Source organism: Babylonia areolata, chromosome 12 (assembly GCF_041734735.1).
Source record: "Babylonia areolata isolate BAREFJ2019XMU chromosome 12, ASM4173473v1, whole genome shotgun sequence".
NCBI classification, from domain to species: Eukaryota; Metazoa; Mollusca; class Gastropoda; order Neogastropoda; family Buccinidae; genus Babylonia; species Babylonia areolata.
Window position 1 is genome coordinate 756,260 of NC_134887.1, and position 19,333 is coordinate 775,592.

Here is a 19,333-nt window from a genome sequence, read left to right on the forward strand (position 1 = left end):
AGGCATGTTGTGTGGAAGTGGTTCAGCTTCTTGGCATGTCATTGGTACACAGTAGTGTGGGGAGAACTACTGCTCTGTAGACCTTTAGCTTGGTGTCAAGACCAATGCCTCTTCTGTTCCAGACATTTGCATAGAGTCTACCAAAAGTTGCGCTTGCTCTTGCAATCCTGACGTTCACTTTATCATCGATGGTCGCATTTCGTGACAGTGTGCTGCCAAGGTGTGTGAACCGCTCCACCGCACTGAGTCTCTGACCGTTAACTGTGATGTTTGGCTCAACGTGGGGTTTCCCTGGGGCTGGCTGATGAAGAACTTCAGTTTTCCTCATGCTGATGGCAAGGGCACAATCATCAGCAAACAAAAAGTCTCTGATGATGTCTGTCATGACCTTCGTTTTTGCTTGAAGCCTTCTGAGGTTAAACAGCTTGCCATCTGTTCGGTACTTTAGGCCAATTCCAACATTGCCATCTCTGAAGGCATCAGTAAGCATTGCAGAGAACATGAGGCTGAACAGTGTTGGAGCCAGGGCGCAGCCTTGCTTGACACCATTTGTGACAGGAAAAGGAGCAGATGTTTCGCCATTGTCCTGGACTCGAGCCTGCATGCCTTCATGGAATTGACTGACCAAGGAAATAAATTTCCGAGGGCATCCGTACTTGGCCATGATCTTCCAGTCCCTCTCTACTCACGGTGTCGAAGGCTTTAGTGAGGTTGACACAGGTGGAGAACAGAGCAGCATTTTGCTCCTGACATTTCTCTTGCAGCTGCCTTGCAGCAAACACCATGTCGGTGGTTCCGCGCTCTTTCCGGAATCCACATTGGCTCTCAGGCAAATGACCTTGGTCAAGGTGTGCTGTGAGGCGGTTATCCTGGCAAGTATCTTGCCTGCGATGGAGAGCAAGGAAATGCCCCGATGGTTATCACAGGCTTGCCGGTTCCCCTTTCACTTGTACAAGTGAATGATAGATGCATCTTTGAAATCCTGGGGGATCGTCTCTTTCCACATGAGTGAGTACAGCTGATGGAGCTTCTCAGTCAGCACAGTGCCTCCATCCTTGTAGACTTCTGCTGGTATGGAGTCTGAGCCAGGTGTTTTGCCACTGGATAGCAGACAGATTGCTTTCTGGGTCTCAAGAAGTGCTGGCGGATCGTCCAGTGCTTCGTTGATGGGGACTTGTGGGAGACGGTCTATGGCTTCATCATTCATGGAGGAAGGACGATTTAAGACACTGTTGAAGTGCTCAGCCCAGCGTTCGAGAATTTTCCCCTTCTCGGTGATCAAGGTATTCCCATCTGCGCTGAGGAGGGGGGGTGATCCCGAGGATGTGGGACCGTAGATTTCTTTTAAGGCATCATAGAACCTCTTCATATCGTGCCTGTCAGCATATCCCTGGATCTCATCAGCTTTGTCACTCAGCCACTTATCCTGCATCTGGCGTAACTTTTGCTGAACAGTCCTGCGGATGGCATCGTACGAATCCTTTTTTGATGTGGACTTTGGGTTGCTCAGGTAGGCTTGATGCAGACGGCGTTTCTCATCCAGAAGCTGCTTGATTTCATCACAGTTTTCATCAAAACAGTCTTTGTGCTTTCTGGTCATGGGTCCCAGGGTCTCTGAAGCTGTACTATAGATCAGCTAGCGCAGGGTACAATGGTGAAAGGAACGATCCTTGTTTTTTTCTTTTCTTTCTTGTTGTTTCGACCGCTGATGTAGGGTCCCCGCCAGCCGCGGTATGCTGGCCAGGGTGATATGGAGCAGGCAATTTTTAGGGCACCTTTTCTAGCCCCTTCCTCATGCCAGGGAGGTGAGCAGTGCATTCCTAAAAAGGGCTGCTCAGACTCTCAGATGGCTGCCGAACTCCATCGCTGCTCCTGTCGATGAAGAACGACCCTATGGCCTGAGCCACCTGCGTGCAGGTCTGCGGCTGCGACTGCCAGTGTACCCACACTTGTCGTTTCGTCGCTCGCCTGTCGCCACAGGACTTGGGGGTGATGAAATGATGAAGGATGAAAGGTCATTTTGGATGACTGATGACTTGCGCGGTGAGTTTGTTTAAAGTGAAGAGTTGCGCAACGTCAACCTCTCTCTCTCGTCCGGGTCCACCAATTTCCAGTGGCAAGACTAAGGCGAGACGACTGGAGGATGAGCACGGATGCAGTGGATGACCAAGATATCCTTTCGGTGTCTCATCTTGCTCTCTGCACTCCACAGTGCGTTGCTGTAACCGCCTTCCTCTCCGTTGAACCGACAGGTTTCTTCTGCAGATTCTGCCGGATCCAGACTTCACATGCATGGGTAGACACACCCCGGGGGCCAACTGCGTGTGGCATGCACACAGCACAGTGGAGCTAGATGGCCGTCGGTGGCTCTCCTGAGCCGACGCCCTTTTATGGATCTCGTTTTTAATTCCATAAGGGTGTCTAGCCACCTGCCTCACCAGTCCCGGAAGGGAGCGGTGGGAGTGCCGGTTTCGTCGCCAGCAATCCGACCCTGAACAGGTTGTACTGGATTTCAGGTTACCAGTAGCAGATCTAATGACCTGACCTGACATAATCCACTCTGATAAATACAGATAATAAAGCAATTTCTGGTGGAGACAAAGAATAAAAACAGAGGGTGGACCTGCATTGTGCTGGCACGCTCTCCCTGGGGAAAGCAGCCAGATTTCACACAGATAAGTCTGTTGTGACAACAAGCAATACAATGCAAAACAATACAGTGCAATACAATAGCTGGAGCACTCACTTTTTTTTTCAGAAAGACAGGAGGAACAACACTTACAACATAAATCTTCGCCAGGAACTGCCTGCACTCAAACACCAACATGCATTTTCAAAGTCTTTTATTTCCTGCCAACCACACAATTTGTTACATCAGTCTTTTAGATTTATTTTCAGCCAATCACACGGTCTGTTACATCAATCACACAGTTAGTTCCCTAAGGGGAGATGACTACCACTGTGTAGCATGTCTTGAACAGTCATCCAGTGATGCCAGCGGAGTGACGCCATCCTGGAGAAGGGAGATGCTGCGCTTTCAGGGGACTAACACAGTCATTAAGCGCCAACAAGCAAGGGCAGTGATTCAGCAGCCACACAGCACAGCACTTCGGTGATGACACCCCCCCCTTCCCACCCACACACACACAAAAAAACTAAAACGTCCTTTAAAAAAAAATCTTTTATCTTAAGTTTCTGTTTCTGAAACAGTCGCTTCTCACTAATCCTGTTGCTGCAGATGACCTGTTCACCAGTTCTACCACACAGCACAATATTCCAACATTAAAACCAACAGCTTCCCCAGTTTTCCTGTCAGAGTGCCAACAGTGTATGCCAGTGACCAGCGCCCTGTGTGGAACGGCCGCTGTCATTTATGCACCTCTGCTTTCAACAAAGACAAGAGGCGACGCCTTCACGGCCGACGTGGGATTCCTGCAGCACAACAAAGCCCAGAACACCAGCAGTGGAAAGGTGGGAGGGGGTGGGGGAAGGAAGAGATAGGGGTGGGGGGGATACCAGGACAAACACTGTACTACCCAAACCTTCATTTTGCTCACCATCAGAAACCAGTGTTTTTCCAACCAACAGTAGTGAGCTGGAAACAGAGCAATTCTATCAACTGACATTTCAATGGGTTTTTTTACAATCGCAATAAAGATCTATCCAAGTTTCAAACTTTGTCTTTTTCCTGAATTCACTGCTTCAACTAATAAGAACAAAATGACCAAACATATTTCTGGGTGTAATACACATAACAACTCCGGACAAGTCCATTTCTTCCAGTCATACACATGATAATAACTCCGGACAAGTCCATTTCTTCCAGTCATACACATGATAATAACTCCGGACAAGTCCATTTCTTCCAGTCATACACATGATAATAACTCCGGACAAGTCCAGTTCTTTCAGTCATACACATGATAATAACTCTGGACAAGTCCATTTCTTCCAGTCATACACATGATAATAACTCCGGACAAGTCCATTTCTTCCAGTCATACACATGATAATAACTCCGGACAAGTCCATTTCTTCCAGTCATACACATGATAATAACTCCGGACAAGTCCATTTCTTCCAGTCATACACATGATAATAACTCCGGACAAGTCCATTTCTTCCAGTCATACACATGATAATAACTCCGGACAAATCCAGTTCTTCCAGCAAAAAATATCATTAGCAGGCTGGATTTTTTCTCTCAATCCCAACATTAAAAATAAAAAAATCACTACTCTTTGCTGCAGTCTATGTAAATGAATGTTCAATCATCAAAAACATGTGTTTCCAAATAACTGCCAGAGTTAGCCTCTGTTTCAATATCAGCAAAGTTTTCAAACATGCATCTTACTCTAAGTTTAACTGACAAATTGTGAACTGTAAGTCAACAAGATCTGATTCAGATGATTGTTTGTGGACATCATGCATTAAGTGACAAGGCCTATGCACATATCTTTCCCTGAATAAAACTGAAGTGGCCTCTTTCACCTCCTTTCAACAAAACGTTATCATCAACTGTCAATGCAGCCCGTGTGCTGACAGTGAATATTCATAAAAGGAGTCGCTGCAATGCTTTTTACAGACAAAACAACCATTCTGCTGAAAATAGACTGCAGGACCTTCACAACAAGTGTAAAACATTAAAGCCTTTCTATGCCTGGAGTCGTATTTTAAAATGTAATGTTCTGGAGGCGAGATAACTGATTTTAACAATTCATTTTTCATGGTATGTTCAGACTGATGTCCCATTATATGGCGCCATGTTGCTGTTCCTGGCAGATATATTCATGAATATGACTTCCTTACTAAGCAGAAGTTCCTGTATCAACTAAAATAATAAAATAACTGCTATTTATCAGTTGTCTATACATCACAAGAGTGCAAAGTTTTGTGAATAAGAAGTAACAATGGAACAGTAACACGACCATGGAAACATTCTTTATTCATAATTTTGTTCCTTTTCCACAAGTTGTTATTATAATCAGAGTACACAAAAAGTACTTTTTTTTATATTTTGAGGCCAGATTTGGTGTTTACCAAGTATTTCCAGAGGAAATAAATTTGTTAAAGTTTACCACTAACACACACACACTTACGTACACACACACAAACACACACACATATGCACACACACACACACACACACACACGCACACACTTACTTACACACACACGCACACACATATGCACACACACACACACACACAGACAGCCTAAACACAGGGTTATTACACAGATTCACACAGAGTGTAAACACACATGCGAGTCCAAGAAAAAGGAAGAAATGAAATGGAGCCCCCACAATATGAGGTGACAGTGGGCGTGGTGATGGCTGACGCCCACCCTGTGGTACCACCCACACCACCCTGAAAACCACCTACCTCACTGCCCACACCCCTCAGGGTCAGGTTCAAAGGCTAAACGTCCCATAGCCTTCTACAGCAAGTGGGGCAGTCAATTCACATCCACTGTGTCCAGGGCTGGGCGCAGGAAGACAGTGTCCAGGGTTGGACACAGGAAGGCAGTGAATTCACATCCACAGTGTCCAGGGCTGGAGGCAGGAACGCAGGGCCCAGTCCTATCCTTACCATATCTGAACCTTCACCAGCAGTGTCCAGAAAACGGGAAAAAGGAGCCTTTTCAAAGGACACACCATGCTGAAACGAGGGCCTCCAGCCCTCATCGCTGGTCAACACTACATCCAAAGTCCAACATGGAACCGGTGGTGATCCATTCTGCCACGCCCCGTCACTAGCTCAGTGTGCTTGTGTAAAATAATGAAAAAGATAAAATGTTTAAATATAAAACTCTGTGGACACAGAAGCTGACAGACTGGCACTGATCATGACAGACAAAAGAAGAAAGGGGAAGGGAGGGGGGTGGATAAAAGGTCCAGGGTCAGTGGAGACCAGCTACAAAAAGCAGGGAGTCGTGTTGCCCCAACAAGGCTGTGTGAGGACCACAGGACGACCAGAGGAAGGGGCTCAGGGAAGGATGGGTAATCTGCACTGCAGTGACTCACGCACCTTGGAGAAGACAGCGCTGCCAGAACAGTGTGATAACTGCCACACCAGCCTAGTCCTCCTCCAATAACTACAGACCCTAACTCACACCACAGGCACCTGCCACAAGGTCATCCTGATCCACAAGGTCAAAGTCACATAAAGGTCAATACATACAACTTTGTTTCAAAAAAAGAAAAAGGAAAGAAAAAAGAAAAAAAAGAGACGGCTTTTGTTCCTGCAGAGGGCGCCTGTCCCTGACCTTGCTGTGACCTATTCCTTCCTGACGACCTTCAGGTGACCTTGCTCCAGCGGCAGAAGGCTGGCATGTCCTTGGCAGGCACATTGGAGGTGTGTGCCTTGAGGCGAAGGTTGCGGTCGTCAGTCAGCAACACCACATCTCGGAACAGACGTACCGGTGAGTCTGGAGCACAGCACCAATCGTCATCATCATCATCATCATCGCCATTGTCATCATCATCATCGTCATCATCATCATCACCATTGCCATCATCATCATCACCATCATAACACTTCATCTTCAGCATCATCATAACACTTCATCTTCATTATCAATATCATCATAACATTTTTCTTCATCATCATTATCATCATCACACTTTTGTCCCTTTTATGCTATAACCCACCAGTCATGTTCAGAGACCCTATCTAGCCTTTTGTCCCTATAATACTTTAACCTTAACCATCAGTCATGTTCAGAAACCCTATCTAGCCTTTTGTCCCTATAATACTTTAACCTTAACCATCAGTCATGTTCAGAAACCCTATCTAACCTTTTGTCCCTATAATACTTTAACCTTAACCATCAGTCATGTTCAGAAACCCTATCTAACCTTCTGTCCCTATAATACTTTAACCTTAACCATCAAAGTTCAGAGACCCTATCTAACCTTTTCCCCTATAATACTTTAACCTTAACCACCAGTCATGTTCAGAGACCCTATCTAACCTTTTGTCCCTATAATACTTTAACCTTCACCACCAGTCATGTTCAGAGACCCTATCTAACCTTTTGTCCCTATAATACTTTAACCTTAACCATCAAAGTTCAGAGACCCTATCTAACCTTTTGCCCTATAATACTTTAACCTTAACCATCAAAGTTCAGAGACCCTATCTAACCTTTTGCCCTATAATACTTTAACCTTCACCATCAGTCATGTTCAGAGACCCTATCTAACCTTTTGTCCCTATAATACTTTAACCTTAACCATCAGTCATGTTCAGAGACCCTATCTAACCTTTTCCCCTATAATACTTTAACCTTCACCACCAGTCATGTTCAGAGACCCTATCTAACCTTTTGTCCCTATAATACTTTAACCTTAACCATCAGTCATGTTCAGAGACCCTATCTAGCCTTTTGTCCCTATAATACTTTAACCTTAACCATCAGTCATGTTCAGAGACCCTATCTAACCTTTTGTCCCAATAATACTTTAACCTTAACCACCAGTCATGTTCAGAGACCCTATCTAGCCTTTTGCCCTATAATACTTTAACCTTCACCATCAGTCATGTTCAGAAACCCTATCTAACCTTTTGTCCCTATAATACTTTAACCTTAACCATCAGTCATGTTCAGAGACCCTATCTAACCTTTTGTCCCTATAATACTTTAACCTTAACCATCAAAGTTCAGAGACCCTATCTAGCCTTTTGTCCCTATAATACTTTAACCTTAACCATCAGTCATGTTCAGAAACCCTATCTAACCTTTTGTCCCTATAATACTTTAACCTTAACCATCAGTCATGTTCAGAGACCCTATCTAACCTTTTGTCCCTATAATACTTTAACCTTAACCATCAGTCATGTTCAGAGACCCTATCTAACCTTTTGTCCCTATAATACTTTAACCTTAACCATCAGTCATGTTCAGAGACCCTATCTAGCCTTTTGTCCCTATAATACTTTAACCTTCACCATCAGTCATGTTCAGAGACCCTATCTAACCTTTTGTCCCTATAATACTTTAACCTTAACCATCAGTCATGTTCAGAGACCCTATCTAGCCTTTTGTCCCTATAATACTTTAACCTTAACCATCAAAGTTCAGAGACCCTATCTAACCTTTTGTCCCTATAATACTTTAACCTTCACCATCAGTCATGTTCAGAGACCCTATCTAGCCAGGTCTCTAGCCTTTTGTCCCTATAATACTACAACCCACCAGTCGTGTTCATTTAGGTCCTATCTGGCCTTTAGTTCCTATAATACTACATGCCATCAATCATGTTTTGTTCCTATAATACTACATGCCACCAGTCATGTTAATTCAGGTCCTATCTGGCCTTTAGTTCCTATAATTCCTATAATACTACATGCCACCAGTCATGTTAATTTAGGTCCTATCTGCCCTTTTGTCCCAAAAATACTTCATGCCACCAGTCATGTTAATTTAGGTCCTATCTGGCCTTTTGTCCCTATAATACTACATGCTACCAGTCATGTTCACTGAAGGTCTACCAGGCGTTATGTCCTTACAGTGCTGCAACCAGCTGGTCATATTTAGAGGGCACATCCAGTGGGTATATCTACAACGCATATAGGCTCGCATGTGTGGGTGGGTGAGTGAGTGAGTGAGTGAGTGTGAGTGTGTGTGTGTGTGTGAGTGAGTGAGTGAGTGAGTGAGTGAGTGTGTGTGTGTGTGTGTGTGTGTGTGTGAGTGAGTGAGTGAGTGTGTGAGAGTGTGAGTGTGTGTGTGTGTGTGTGTGTGTGTGTGTGAGTGAGTGAGTGAGTGAGTGAGTGAGTGTGTGTGTGTGTGTGTGTGTATGTGTGTGTGAGTGAGTGAGTGAGTGAGTGAGTGAGTGAGTGTGTGTGTGTGTGTGTGTGTGTGTGTGTGTGTGTGTGTGTGTGTGTGTGTGCACTGAAGGCAGGGGCCTTGAGAAAGACCGGAGCAAAGCCCACCTTTGTCCTTGGGCATGAAGTCCCGCGCCATGTCCCTGCAGTAATGGAGGCAGCAGGACAGAATGAGATCATCGTTGTTTCCCTGCCAACATCAGCGTGGCGTCATCACAATCATCACTGCCCTCAACTTCCATCACCCCACACCACTTTCATGTTCAACATCCAGACATGCCTTCCCCAAAACCTTACACCAGGAACAGACGATGCCAAAATCAGAAAGAAACTGGAATATGCATGAATAGTTTTGTACATACTGTGCAAGTTATCTATGTATCTATCTACATATAAATATGAACATTTGCACACACACATACAGACACACAGAGATGCACTGTAGCAATGAAAAACTCTCCCTTTTAGAATGCAAATAAACAAAGTATATCTATTCAAACTATGTTTCGGGCCTGATTAAGCATGCTGGGTTATGCTGCTGCTTAGGCATCTGGATTGCAGGTGCAAATGTTGTGTATGTGGATTTGTCTGAATGCAGTGATGGCCCCTTGTGAACCTGAAACTGTGTACATCCTTTCAAGCTGACATTGTGTTATATGCATGTTTTGTTTTTGAGGGAGGGTGGGGGTGGGGGTGGGAGGGGGGTTGTTGTTGTTGTTGATGTGTTGTTTGTGTTTAAAAAAAAAAAAAAATTAAAGATCTGCAGCTGTAACATCTGGAAATCTTTTTATAATTTTTCTTTTCTTTTTTTCCTGTCAGAAATAGGACAGAACAGTGAGAGGAGGGTGAGAGATATGTGAGCAGGGTGCTGTGTGCTGGGTGTGGCTGTGTGCTGTGTGTGGCTGTGTGTTGGGTGCTGTGTGCTGGGTGTGGCTGTGTGCTGGGTGTGGCTGTGTGCTGGGTGTGGCTGTGTGCTGGGTGTGGCTGTGTGCTAGGTGCTGTGTGTGGCTGTGTGCTGGGTGCTGGGTGCAGGGTGTGGCAATGTGCTGGGTGTGGCTGTGTGCTGTGTGTGGCTGTGTGCTGGATGTGACTGTGTGCTGTGTGTGGCTGTGTGCTGTGTGCTGTGTGTGGCTGTGTGCTGTGTGTGGCTGTGTGCTGGGTGTGGCTGTGTGCTGTGTGCAAGGTGTGCTGTGTGCAAGGTGTGCTGTGTGCTGTGTGTGGCTGTGTGCTGTGTGTGCAAGGTGTGCTGTGTGTGCAAGGTGTGCTGTGTGTGGCTGTGTGCAAGGTGTGCTGTGTGCTGTGTGTGGCTGTGTGCAAGGTGTGGCTGTGTGCTGTTTGTGGCTGTGTGCTGGGTGTGGCTGTGTGCTGTGTGTGGCTGTGTGCTGTGTGTGGCTGTGTGCTGTTTGTGGCTGTGTGCTGTGTGTGGCTGTGTGCAAGGTGTGGCTGTGTGCTGTGTGCTGTGTGTGCAAGGTGTGCTGTGTGTGGCTGTGTGCAAGGTGTGCTGTGTGCTGTGTGTGGCTGTGTGCTGTTTGTGGCTGTGTGCAAGGTGTGGCTGTGTGCTGTGTGTGGCTGTGTGCTGTGTGTGGCTGTGTGCTGTGTGTGGCTGTGTGCTGTGTGTGGCTGTGTGCAAGGTGTGGCTGTGTGCTGTGGTGCAGGTGTCTGTGTGTGCTGTGTGCAGTGTGTGCTGTGTGCTGTGTGTGGCTGTGTGCAGGTTGTGGCTGTGTGCTGTGTGTGGCTGAGTGCTGTGCTGTGTGCTGTGTGCTGTTTGTGGCTGTGTGCTGTGTGTGGCTGTGTGCAAGGTGTGGCTGTGTGCTGTGTGCTGTTTGTGGCTGTGTGCAAGGTGTGGCTGTGTGCAAGGTGTGGCTGTGTGCTGTGTGCAAGGTGTGCTGTGTGCAAGGTGTGGCTGTGTGCTGTGTGTGGCTGTGTGCAAGTGTGGCTGTGTGTGCAGTGTGTTGTGGCTGTGTGCTGTGTGTGGCTGTGTGCAAGGTGTGGCTGTGTGCAAGGTGTGGCTGTGTGCAAGGTGTGGCTGTGTGCTGTGTGCAAGGTGTGCTGTGTGCAAGGTGTGGCTGTGTGCTCAGTGCCTTGCTGGACGCACTGTACTCACTGTGTTGTCCGACTCTTCACTGCGGAAAGCCAACGTCTCCAGCACCGACCCTCGCGATGTCTGCACACGCACTTGGGGGTTCTTAGCCTTCACCTCTGACTCCAAGTAGGTCAATGCCTGGTTGGCATGACGGGTCACCATGGCAACATGTTCTGGGCTGTGGTCATGGTGACCTTGACCTTGATTGGTGGCTCCTTTGGCCAGTCCATCCAACTCGTTGACCACTGAGGGAAAAGACAGTGCACTGTTCACCACTGACATGCTCACAGATAATCAGGTCAACTCTGATGCCAGAATTACCAAGATAATCAGGACGATTATGATGCAACAGTATCAGTATCAGTATCAGTAGCTCAAGGAGGCGTCACTGCGTTTGGACAAATCCATATACGCTACACCACATCTGCCAAGCAGATGCCTGACCAGCAGCGTAACCCAATGCGCTTAGTCAGGCATTGAGAAAAAATAAAATAAATAAATAAATTAAATGGGTTTTTTTAAATGATGCAACAATGACAGATGATTAATCAGTCAACTATAATGCCACAATGACAGATGTCATGTTGACTATAATGCAACAGTCACAGATAATCAGTCAACTATTATGCCACAACAGAGATAATCAGTCAACTATGATGCCACAATGACAGAGATAATAAGGTCAAATTAGATGCCATGACAGATAATCAGGTCGAGTATGATGCAAAAATGACAGAGATAGTCAGGTCAAGTATGCCACAATGACAGAGATAAGCAGGTCAAGTATGATGTCACAATGACAGATAATCAGGTCAAGTATGATGTCACAATGACAGATAATCAGGTCAAGTATGATGCCACAATGACAGATAATCAGGTCAAGTATGCCACAATGACAGATAATCAGGTCAAGTATGCCACAATGACAGATAATCAGGTCAAGTATGATGCCACAATGACTGATAACCAGGTCAAGTATGATGCCACAATGACAGATAATCAGGTCAAGTATGATGCCACAATGACAGATAATCAGGTCAAGTATGATGCCACAATGACTGATAACCAGGTCAAGTATGATGCCACAATGACAGATAATCAGGTCAAGTATGATGCCACAATGACAGATAACCAGGTCAAGTATGATGCCACAATGACAGATAATCAGGTCAAGTATGATGCCACAATGACAGATAATCAGGTCAAGTACGATGCCACAATGACAGATAATCAGGTCAAGTATAATGCCACAATGACAGATAACCAGGTCAAGTATGATGCCACAATGACAGATAATCAGGTCAAGTATGATGCCACAATGACAGATAACCAGGTCAAGTATGATGCCACAATGACAGATAACCAGGTCAACTATGATGCCACAATGACAGATTTGGTCTCAAACTTAGTGCTTTACTGATCAGTTTGGAAAATTTCACTTGATAAGTTCTAGCATTTGTGTCTTTTACTAATCCATACCCCCATGGGGAAATTCAGGTGGCACTGAGTGAGCTATGCAATGATAATACCTGTAGTGAGCTAGCTACGCAATGATAATACATGTAGTGAGCTATGCAATGATAATACATGTAGTGAGCTACGCAATGATAATACATGTAGTGAGCTACGCAATGATAATACATGTAGTGAGCTATGCAATGATAATACATGTAGTGAGCTACGCAATGATAATACATGTAGTGAGCTACGCAATGATAATACATGTACTTGTGAGGCACCGAATCTTTTACAGAAACAAATCCAAGCACTTTCACACCCATCATCCACACCCATGCTCAACTCTGACACAACACGAGGAAAGACAACCTCTGACACAACATGAAGAAAGACAACCTCTGACACAACATGAAGAAAGACAACCTCTGACACAACCTGAGGAAAGACAACCTCTGACACAGCATGAAGAAAGACAACCTCTGACACAACCTCTGACACAACACGAGGAAAGACAACCTCTGACACAACACAACACAAGGAAAGACATTCTGACAAAACACAAGGAAAGACAACCTCTGACACAACATGAAGAAAGACAACCTCTGACACAACCTCTGACACAACACGAGGAAAGACAACACGAGGAAAGACAACCTCTGACACAACACGAGGAAAGACAACCTCTGACACAACACGAGGAAAGACAACCTCTGACACAGCATGAAGAAAGACAACCTCTGACACAACACGAGGAAAGACAACCTCTGACACAGCATGAAGAAAGACAACCTCTGACACAACCTCTGACACAACACGAGGAAAGACAACACGAGGAAAGACAACCTCTGACACAACACGAGGAAAGACAACCTCTGACACAACACGAGGAAAGACAACCTCTGACACGAGGAAAGACAACCTCTGACACAACACGAGGAAAGACAACCTCTGACACAACACGAGGAAAGACATTCTGACACAACATGAGGAAAGACATTCTGACACAACATGAGGAAAGACAACCTCTGACACAACACGAGGAAAGACAACCTCTGACACAACACGAGGAAAGACATTCGGACACAACATGAGGAAAGACAACCTCTGACACAACACGAGGAAAGACATTCTGACACAACACGAGGAAAGACATTCTGACACAACACAAGGAAAGACAACCTCTGACACAACATGAGGAAAGACAACCTCTGACACAACACGAGGAAAGACATTCTGACACAACATGAGGAAAGACAACCTCTGACACAACATGAGGAAAGACAACCTCTGACACAACATGAGGAAAGACAACCTCTGACACAACACGAGGAAAGACATTCTGACACAACATGAGGAAAGACAACCTCTGACACAACATGAGGAAAGACAACCTCTGACACAACACGAGGAAAGACATTCTGACACAACATGAGGAAAGACAACCTCTGACACAACACGAGGAAAGACATTCTGACACAACACGAGGAAAGACATTCTGACACAACATGAGGAAAGACAACCTCTGACACAACACGAGGAAAGACATTCTGACACAACATGAGGAAAGACAACACTGACCAACACACATCCAGACAGCTGGAGAAACCTTGGACAGTATGGAGGGGAGGAAGGAGCCAATTTGGAAAGAGCTAGGTGTTCAGGTCAGTCATGACAGAGCTAGGTGTTCAGGTCAGTCATGACAGAGCTAGGTGTTCAGGTCAGACATGACAGAGCTAGGTGTTCAGGTCAGTCATGCCAGAGCTAGGTGTTCAGGTCAGACATGACAGAGCTAGGTGTTAACCCAGACATGACAGAGCTAGGTGTTCAGGTCAGTCATGACAGAGCTAGGTGTTAACCCAGACATGACAGAGCTAGGTGTTAAGGTCAGTCATGACAGAGCTAGGTGTTCAGGTCAGTCATGACAGAGCTAGGTGTTCAGGTCAGACATGCCAGAGCTAGGTGTTCAGGTCAGTCATGACAGAGATAGGAGTTAAGGTCAGACATGACAGAGCTAGGTGTTCAGGTCAGTCATGACAGAGCTAGGTGTTCAGGTCAGTCATGACAGAGCTAGGTGTTCAGGTCAGACATGCCAGAGCTAGGTGTTCAGGTCAGTCATGCCAGAGCTAGGTGTTAAGGTCAGACATGACAGAGCTAGGTGTTAAGGTCAGTCATGACAGAGCTAGGTGTTAAGGTCAGTCATGACAGAGCTAGGTGTTAAGGTCAGACATGACAGAGCTAGGTGTTAACCCAGACATGACAGAGCTAGGTGTTCAGGTCAGACATGACAGGAGCTAGGTGTTCATGACAGAGCTAGGTGTTCAGGTCAGTCATTACAGAGCTAGGTGTTCAGGTCAGACATGCCAGAGCTAGGTGTTAAGGTCAGTCATGACAGAGCTAGGAGTTAAGGTCAGACATGACAGAGCTAGGTGTTAAGGTCAGACATGACAGAGCTAGGTGTTCAGGTCACTCATGACAGAGCTAGGAGTTAAGGTCACTCATGACAGAGCTAGGTGTTAACCCAGACATGACAGAGCTAGGTGTTAACCCAGACATGACAGAGCTAGGAGTTAAGGTCAGACATGACAGAGCTAGGTGTTAACCCAGACATGACAGAGGTAGGTGTTAAGGTCAGACATGACAGAGCTAGGTGTTAACCCAGACATGACAGAGCTAGGAGTTAAGGTCACTCATGACAGAGCTAGTCATGACAGAGCTAGGTGTTAAGGTCAGACATGACAGAGCTAGGTGTTAACCCAGACATGACAGAGCTAGGTGTTAACCCAGACATGACAGAGCTAGGTGTTAAGGTCAGACATGACAGAGCTAGGTGTTAACCCAGACATGACAGAGCTAGGTGTTAAGGTCAGACATGACAGAGCTAGGTGTTAACCCAGACATGACAGAGCTAGGTGTTAACCCAGACAAACAGACCCCAGTGCAGGGAACAGATGAAGCAGAAGAGTTGTGTGTCCTGTACCCACCCACAAGGGGGACCACCAGGGTGTAGGTTGCCGTGGCCAGGAGGGAGCGCAGGGAGGGGAGGTGGTCGATGAAGCAGTTGGTGTCTGTCACCAGGAAGCGGGGTCGAACCTCCAGCTCCAGGCGACTGCCACAGCTCTGCTCCACCAATGTCTACACACACCCCACGCCTTTCACTTTATCATGTTCTCTCTCTCTCTCTGCTCCACCAATATCTGTGCACACACCACGCCTTTCACTTTATCTGTTCTCTCTCTCTCTCTCTCTCTCTCTCTGCTCCACCAATGTCTGTGCACACACCACGCCTTTCACTTTATCTGTTCTCTCTCTCTCTCTCTCTCTCTGCTCCACCAATGTCTGTGCACACACCACGCCTTTCACTTTATCTGTTCTCTCTCTCTCTCTCTCTCTCTCTCTGCTCCACCAATGTCTGTGCACACACCACGCCTTTCACTTTATCTGTTCTCTCTCTCTCTCTCTCTCTCTCTCTCTGCTCCACCAATGTCTGTGCACACACCATATGTCTTTCACTTTATCATGTTCTCTCTCTCTCTCTCTCTCTCTCTCTCTCTCTCTCTCTCTCTCTCTGCTCCACCAATGTCTGTGCACACACCACATGTCTTTCACTTTATCATGTTCTCTCTCTCTCTCTCTCTCTCTCTCTCTCTCTGTGCTCCACCAATGTCTGTGCACACATCACGCCTTTCACTTTATCTGTTCTCTCTCTCTCTCTCTCTCTCTCTCTCTCTCTCTCTGCTCCACCAATGTCTGTGCACACACCACACGTCTTTCACTTTATCATGTTCTCTCTCTCTCTCTCTCTCTCTCTCTCTCTCTGTGCTCCACCAATGTCCGTGCACACACCACACGTCTTTCACTTTATCATGTTCTCTCTCTCTCTCTTTCTCAACTCCATCATCAATGGTTGAGTTGTGCCAAATGATCTTTGTGGAAGGCACTGATAAGTATGGAATAACCAACAGAAATTAGTTTAAACTGAGTGTACTGTGAGCGTATGTGTGTGTGTGTGCTTGTCTACTATCTTTTCAAATGTAACATTGCAGCAGTGAGCTGCAGTGTGTTGCCAGGCTACCCTTTCAATAAAGCGTATGCCTCTGATTGCTGATGTTAACCTTCATAATTACTGCTTTCTGATTTCATTCTCTTTTTTTTCTTACCCATTCTCTTTCTAAGGTGTTAATTTTCCTCTATACTGCTAATGGTTTTATCTGTTCCTATAATGTTCCCATTGCCAAAATGACAGAACTGTCCATGGCAATGAATAAAACAATAAGAGTGTCAGTGTCAGTGTCAGTGTCCCTCTCTCACTTGTTTTCTTTTTGTATAATGTCTAAGTGTGTGTTTCTACATAAGGTTATGTATGTGCTTTTTTCATGTATGCATGTATGTGTGACTTATTGGGAGGATTTTTTGGGGGGGAGGCTGGGGGGGGGCGTGGGAGGGGGGGTGTAGTTGTTGTTTGTTCCCATTTCCAGTGTGTCTTTTTTTTCGCCCCTTTCTTTCGATAACTTGTTTGTGTCTGGGTGTGTTTTTGTTTGTTTTTTCTGTCTTTTTTCGGACTGGGGGCTGGATTTAAAGAAAGCAGCCATGCTTACTTCTCTACCCTTGTGAAATAAAGATTTTGTTTGTTTGTTTGGTTCTGCACTGTTGTGCCACTGACCTCTGACCTCTAACCTTGACTTTGAAAGCATACTGGTGTTCCATGCTTGAAGCAGTCACTGTGTCAAGTTTGATGAGAAGTGGACGAAAAACGTAACCTCTATCGACTCCCCATTATGCCGTGTTGTCACTCTGAACTCCAACCCTTGACCTCAACCTTCAACAGCATTTTCCTTCTGACCATGACCAATCACTGTACCAAAAACTGACCCAGACTGTGACCATGACCAATCACTGTACCAAAAACTGACCCGGACAGTGACCAGGACCAATCACTGTACCAAAAACTGACCCGGACTGTGACCAGGACCAATCACTGTACCAAAAACTGACCCAGACTGTGACCAGGACCAATCACTGTACCAAAAACTGACCCGGACTGTGACCAGGACCAATCACTGTACCAAAAACTGACCTGGACTGTGACCAGGACCAATCACTGTACCAAAAACTGACCCGGACTGTGACCAGGACCAATCACTGTACCAAAAACTGACCCGGACTGTGACCAGGACCAATCACTGTACCAAAAACTGACCCTGACTGTGACCAGGACCAATCACTGTACCAAAAACTGACCCGGACTGTGACCAGGACCAATCACTGTACCAAAAACTGACCCTGACTGTGACCAGGACCAATCACTGTACCAAAAACTGACCCGGACTGTGACCAGGACCAATCACTGTACCAAAAACTGACCCGGACTGTGACCAGGACCAATCACTGTACCAAAAACTGACCCGGACTGTCCACAAGAACTGATGTCCTTTCACCTTACAAACTTGTCCCGTTATCATCATCATGTGCCATTGTGTAACCCTGACTTTGACCTCTTGCACTCAATGTAACCATGGATCATGCAGTCCCCATAGATGATCAGGTGAGACAAGAGCTCTAGCAAACTTTTTTCCATTCTGCCAAATAATGACCTTGACCTTTGACTTTGCTGACCGCACCATTTTAAAAGCTGTGACAGGAAAGGTTTTCTTCATATCTACCATTCTAACAGGATCTTGCTGACATCATTTTAAAAGCTGTGACAGGAAAGGTTTTCTTCATATCTACCATTCTAACAGGACCTTGCTGACATCATTTTAAAAGCTGTGACAGGAAAGGTTTTCTTCATATCTACCATTCTAACAGGACCTTGCTGACATCATTTTAAAAGCTGTGACAGGAAAGGTTTTCTTTATATCTACCATTCTAACAGGATCTTGCTGACATTATTTTAAAAGCTGTGACAGGAAAGGTTTTATTCATATCTACCATTCTAACAGGACTTTGCTGACCACATCATTTTAAAAGCTGTGACAAGAAAGGTTTTCTTCACATCTACCATTCTAACAGGATCTTGCTGACATCATTTTAAAAGCTGTGACAGGAAAGGTTTTCTTCATATCTACCATTCTAACAGGACCTTGCTGACATCATTTTAAAAGCTGTGACAGGAAAGGTTTTCTTCATATCTACCATTCTAACAGGACCTTGCTGACCACTCATTTTAAAAGCTGTGACAGGAAAGGTTTTCTTCATATCTACCATTCTAACAGGACCTTGCTGACACCATTTTAAAAGCTGTGACAGGAAAGGTTTTCTTCATATCTACCATTCTAACAGGACCTTGCTGACATCATTTTAAAAGCTGTGACAGGAAAGGTTTTATTCATATCTACCATTCTAACAGGACCTTGCTGACATCATTTTAAAAGCTGTGACAGGAAAGGTTTTCTTCACATCTACCATTCTAACAGGACCTTGCTGACATCATTTTAAAAGCTGTGACAGGAAAGGTTTTCTTCACATCTACCATTCTAACAGGACCTTGCTGACATCATTTTAAAAGCTGTGACAGGAAAGGTTTTATTCATATCTACCATTCTAACAGGACCTTGCTGACATCATTTTAAAAGCTGTGACAGGAAAGGTTTTCTTCATATCTACCATTCTAACAGGACCTTGCTGACATCATTTTAAAAGCTGTGACAGGAAAGGTTTTCTTCACATCTACCATTCTAACAGGACCTTGCTGATATCATTTTAAAAGCTGTGACAGGAAAGGTTTTATTCATATCTACCATTCTAACAGGACCTTGCTGACATCATTTTAAAAGCTGTGACAGGAAAGGTTTTCTTCATATCTACCATTCTAACAGGACCTTGCTGACATCATTTTAAAAGCTGTGACAGGAAAGGTTTTCTTCACATCTACCATTCTAACAGGATCTTGCTGACATCATTTTAAAAGCTGTGACAGGAAAGGTTTTCTTCATATCTACCATTCTAACAGGACCTTGCTGACATC

General features: G+C 45.3%; 1 protein-coding gene across 1 annotated transcript in view; it reads right to left on the minus strand.

The window, feature by feature from the left end:
• Nucleotides 1–2,826: 2,826 nt before the first annotated feature.
• The window catches only part of LOC143288288 (telomerase-binding protein EST1A-like), a 74,238-nt gene continuing 57,731 nt past the window's right edge, over nt 2,827–19,333 (minus strand). Inside the window, exons 18-21 of the mRNA XM_076596637.1 lie at nt 15,351–15,501; nt 10,933–11,156; nt 8,937–9,018; nt 2,827–6,429 (exon numbers count right to left, since the gene is read on the minus strand). Coding sequence (XP_076452752.1) covers nt 6,299–6,429; nt 8,937–9,018; nt 10,933–11,156; nt 15,351–15,501 — 588 coding nt within the window. The 3' untranslated portion in view covers nt 2,827–6,298. The remainder of the gene's footprint in view (nt 6,430–8,936; nt 9,019–10,932; nt 11,157–15,350; nt 15,502–19,333) is intronic.